We start from the raw sequence: 3,773 nt of genomic DNA, 5'->3' as shown, positions 1-3,773 counted from the left end.
GCTTAGTGAAATGAATACCCCTCTTAACTCTGGTATAAATAAGCCATTCACCTACTAAATCACCAGTTGCCCTACTGGCAACGAGGCCTGGGAAAAAAAAAACACACACACAGCAGGGATGACAAAAACTACTGCAAAGCTACGTACCTCACCAAACGAACCGTCACCGATGCAATAGACTGTGAGACCAGCCTAAAATGAAGAGTGCTAAGCCACCAACCAAAGAGAAAGCATAATCCCTCATAAACAATGTGCCTCGTAATGTCAATTCGACCCTTTGCCCTAAATACCATCCATACCAATAAACTTACCCCATTAACCATTACCTGCTCTCCCCAGGACCAAAAAGCCCATATAACCACCTTTCCTCATCACAAGTAACCTTTTTATATATAAATAGACCACCCTCCTATTATGACTTTACCACTACTCTTGACCCACGGCTAACCTGTACTCTGACACACCCAAAGGTCGTCTCGGACAAACAACTTGCCTTTGCAAGTTCACGTCAAAATGTGATTGCTTAACCCAACTACACTAGACTAAACCTCTTAAGCCCCTCCCCATCATTATCTCATTTCCTCCCAACCATCCCTGCCTCCACTTAACCCTTTCACCTCACCAACCCACTTAAATCCCCCTAATCTTTACCTAACCCCCCCCCCCATGAAGATGTCCCAGGACAACTTAGTTTTTGCCAAACTTCATTTGTCTCATATTCTCCCATCATTGAAGGCAAGCTATTTTTTTCTGTACCCTTTGTAGACATCTATTATGGAATTTCCAATGTAATGGTAAAATGATGTCAGTTGTACTTCTGCTTTCTCAAGATTCCTCACATGAAACACTACCCTCAGAAAAGTCTTGGTGCAGTATACATAAACCTGCCTTTTTGTGTCTTTTGCCTCAAGGCACTGACTGCTTATTTCATTTTCTTAGTGTTGTTCACTTTTTACATTTAAATTTGCCATACATATGAATGACTTTTCTTATTGATTACAATTGATGACCATTACAAATAAAGCTTCTGTGTGTCTCTCAGCAGTGCACAAAATAATTTGATTTTCTGCACCAAACTGTACAGTTCAAAATCAGCAGTTACAGTTCTGTCATTACTTTGGCACACTATGCACTAGTTTAGAGCCTTGTCAATGTATTGGCTTATGGATTTAGTAGTATCAGTGACTTTTGTTTAAATAAGTAAGACATTGCACTAGTTGGCCTATATTCCTGTGTGAATTAGTTGTATTATATGGAACTGTATTATTTCATTTGCTACTGCTCTGATGAAGTATTGAATGTTAAAGTTACTGCAGGATTCCCTTCCTAACAGACTTACCATTGTATTTCTCCATTATTTAACTGCTGTTTTTCCATTTAAATTTTCTAATGTTTTTGTTGCTGTAGGACATTTTCTAAGAATACACTATAAATCAGTGATAGTGAACCTTTAGGTCTTGGTGTGTCAAAAATTCAGAACATGGCCTAACAAGACTCTGCTGGTGTCCCCCCAACAAACAAACAAACAAGGAAAAATAAATAAATAAATAAATAAATCCATCCATCCATCCTCGATGCCTTTTCCCATTTATGCACATGGAAATAAAACAGCATAGCTCTCAATCCATCATGGATAAATCTCAGCTAAAGCAGGGACAAATCTAAACATAAGAGACATGGACAGTTTTAAACTGCTAGTACTATTAATATGAGACACTAACAGAAAAAAATGAACATGAATTAATATACATTTTCAGAAGTAAATTAAGACTGTAAATCTTATTATTGTCAGTATTAAGTGTAAAACATTGCCAGTTTTAGGAGGGATTAAGAGGGACAGTGGAGAGGAATGTAAAACAGCATACGCTTAGAAATGCAGACTACTTGCCTTTTGCAGAAGTGTAACCATGAAGAGAAAACAATGTCAACACTACCTCTTGCAGACTCTATTTACACAGTATACTGAAAGCGTTTTTGAGGTTAATAACTTCCTTACCTCCGCAGCAGTATTTTTGAACTAGCTCCTGGCACAAAATAACTCCGTGCCCTTAACATGAGCAATGAATGCAAAAGCATTTTCTTTCGTAACTTGGGTGTTGGTGAACACTGGAATGTCACCCAAAATGTTTGCTATGCATTTGTATTAAGCCTGTGGCCACAGTAGTGAATTTATATATATATATATATATATATATATATATATATATATATATGTGTGTGTGTGTGTGTGTGTGTGTATGTGTATATATACATAATAAAAAAACTGATAGTATCACAGCAGTCAATTCAGTTTTAACACAGCAGAGTTAAAAATATATCACTTTATTACAATGATTGTTGAAAAGAAATTTGGACTTATCAGAATCACAGCTATATATATATATATATATATATATATATATATATATATATATATATATATATATATATATATGGGTCTACCTGACATAATTGAATTTTCAGTTCATCGATCTTGAAAATCACAAAATGACTTTACTAAACAGTCAGATCACTCGCATTTTATGATGAGAAAGCAGTCACTTGGCCACCATTTCAAAATAAACACACCAAAGCATATCAAACCCACCCAAGTACACACACACACACACACACACACACACACACACACACACACACACACACACACACACACACACACACACACATAATTAGAGAGAGGGAGAGAGAGAAATTATGTTGTTTGGTACATTTTCCTGGAGTTCTATATGTCACTAGTAAAATTAAGTATAGAGTTTCAAAACTCATTTGAAGTCTTTGGGCTACCCCATAACATAGAAGTCCTCCAAAAAAAGTAAAGCAAAGCACTGGTAAATGTTGTAAAATGTTAAAATAGCATCCAATGTTATGCATAAATCTGAAGAAAAAGTGCATCAAAGAAATAACTGCATAAAAGAAATGTCACTGATTGTCTTTAAACATCATGGACGGCTACTTTCTGTTAAAGTAAGTCTAACTTTTTCTAAATACTTAAGTATGGCTCGCCATATCTCTTTAGTTTTGATACCATATATCATGGGGTTTAATGTTGGTGGTATAGTAAAGCATAAAACTGTGAAGATGATGCTTATGTATGCAGGAACAATTTTTTCAAAAACAGATACCAGTAGTGAAAGCCCTGCTGACAGATAATATAAGACAATCACAAAAATATGAGAGCTGCAGGTGCTAAATGCCTTCTGATAAGCTTGTCTTGTTCCCAATTTTAGTGCTGCTCTAACAATCATACAATATGAAATTCCAATCAGTGCTGCATCAGGCACTCCTATCAGAAGAAAGATAATGTAAAGATAATTATCACTTATGACTGTCTGGGAGCATGCTACACTGATCACACCAATATACTCACAGTAAACACTGTAAATAGCCTTTGCATTGCAGTATAGCTGCATCCTGGCAAGTACAGGCATAGGCAATACTATAAATACACTTCTTAAAGTAAAGAATAATATTGCTTTTATTATAAAGGTGTTTGTTACTATTGATGAATATCTTAGAGGCTTGCATACAGCAACATAACGATCATAAGCCATTAGAACTAACACTGCTGATTCCATTACTACAGTAAATGAAACAAAAAACATTTGTATGAAGCAAATATCAAACTGTACAGATTGTGGACCAAACCACAGTATTTTCAGCAGCTGGGGAATGAGAACAACAACACCTACAAAATCTGCCCATGTCAAAAGTGAAACAAAATAATACATTGGTTCATGGAGGCTTCTTTCAGTTACTGTGATGAATAAAACTAT

At 35.7% G+C, this 3,773-nt stretch overlaps 1 protein-coding gene across 1 annotated transcript; it reads right to left on the bottom strand.

Annotated features, from left to right (window-relative positions):
- Positions 1-2,939: 2,939 nt before the first annotated feature.
- Positions 2,940-3,575, bottom strand: LOC122802220 (olfactory receptor 52N2-like). Its single transcript, XM_044071881.1, has one exon. The coding sequence runs from the start codon at positions 3,573-3,575 to the stop codon at positions 2,940-2,942; it is 636 nt and encodes a 211-aa protein (XP_043927816.1).
- Between the last annotated feature and the right edge of the window lie 198 nt (positions 3,576-3,773).

The sequence above is a fragment of the Protopterus annectens genome, chromosome 5.part0, assembly GCF_019279795.1.
Source record: "Protopterus annectens isolate FY-2018-M chromosome 5.part0, PAN1.0, whole genome shotgun sequence".
Lineage (NCBI taxonomy): Eukaryota > Metazoa > Chordata > Ceratodontiformes > Protopteridae > Protopterus > Protopterus annectens.
The sequence above is the reverse complement of the archived record's forward strand: the minus strand, read 5'-3'. Positions and strand labels throughout refer to the sequence as shown.

Excerpts from the sequence above, each read along its gene's own strand:
- LOC122802220 (XM_044071881.1), bottom strand. The coding sequence starts at position 3,575 with ATGGAATCAGCAGTGTTAGTTCTAATGGCTTATGATCGTTATGTTGCT.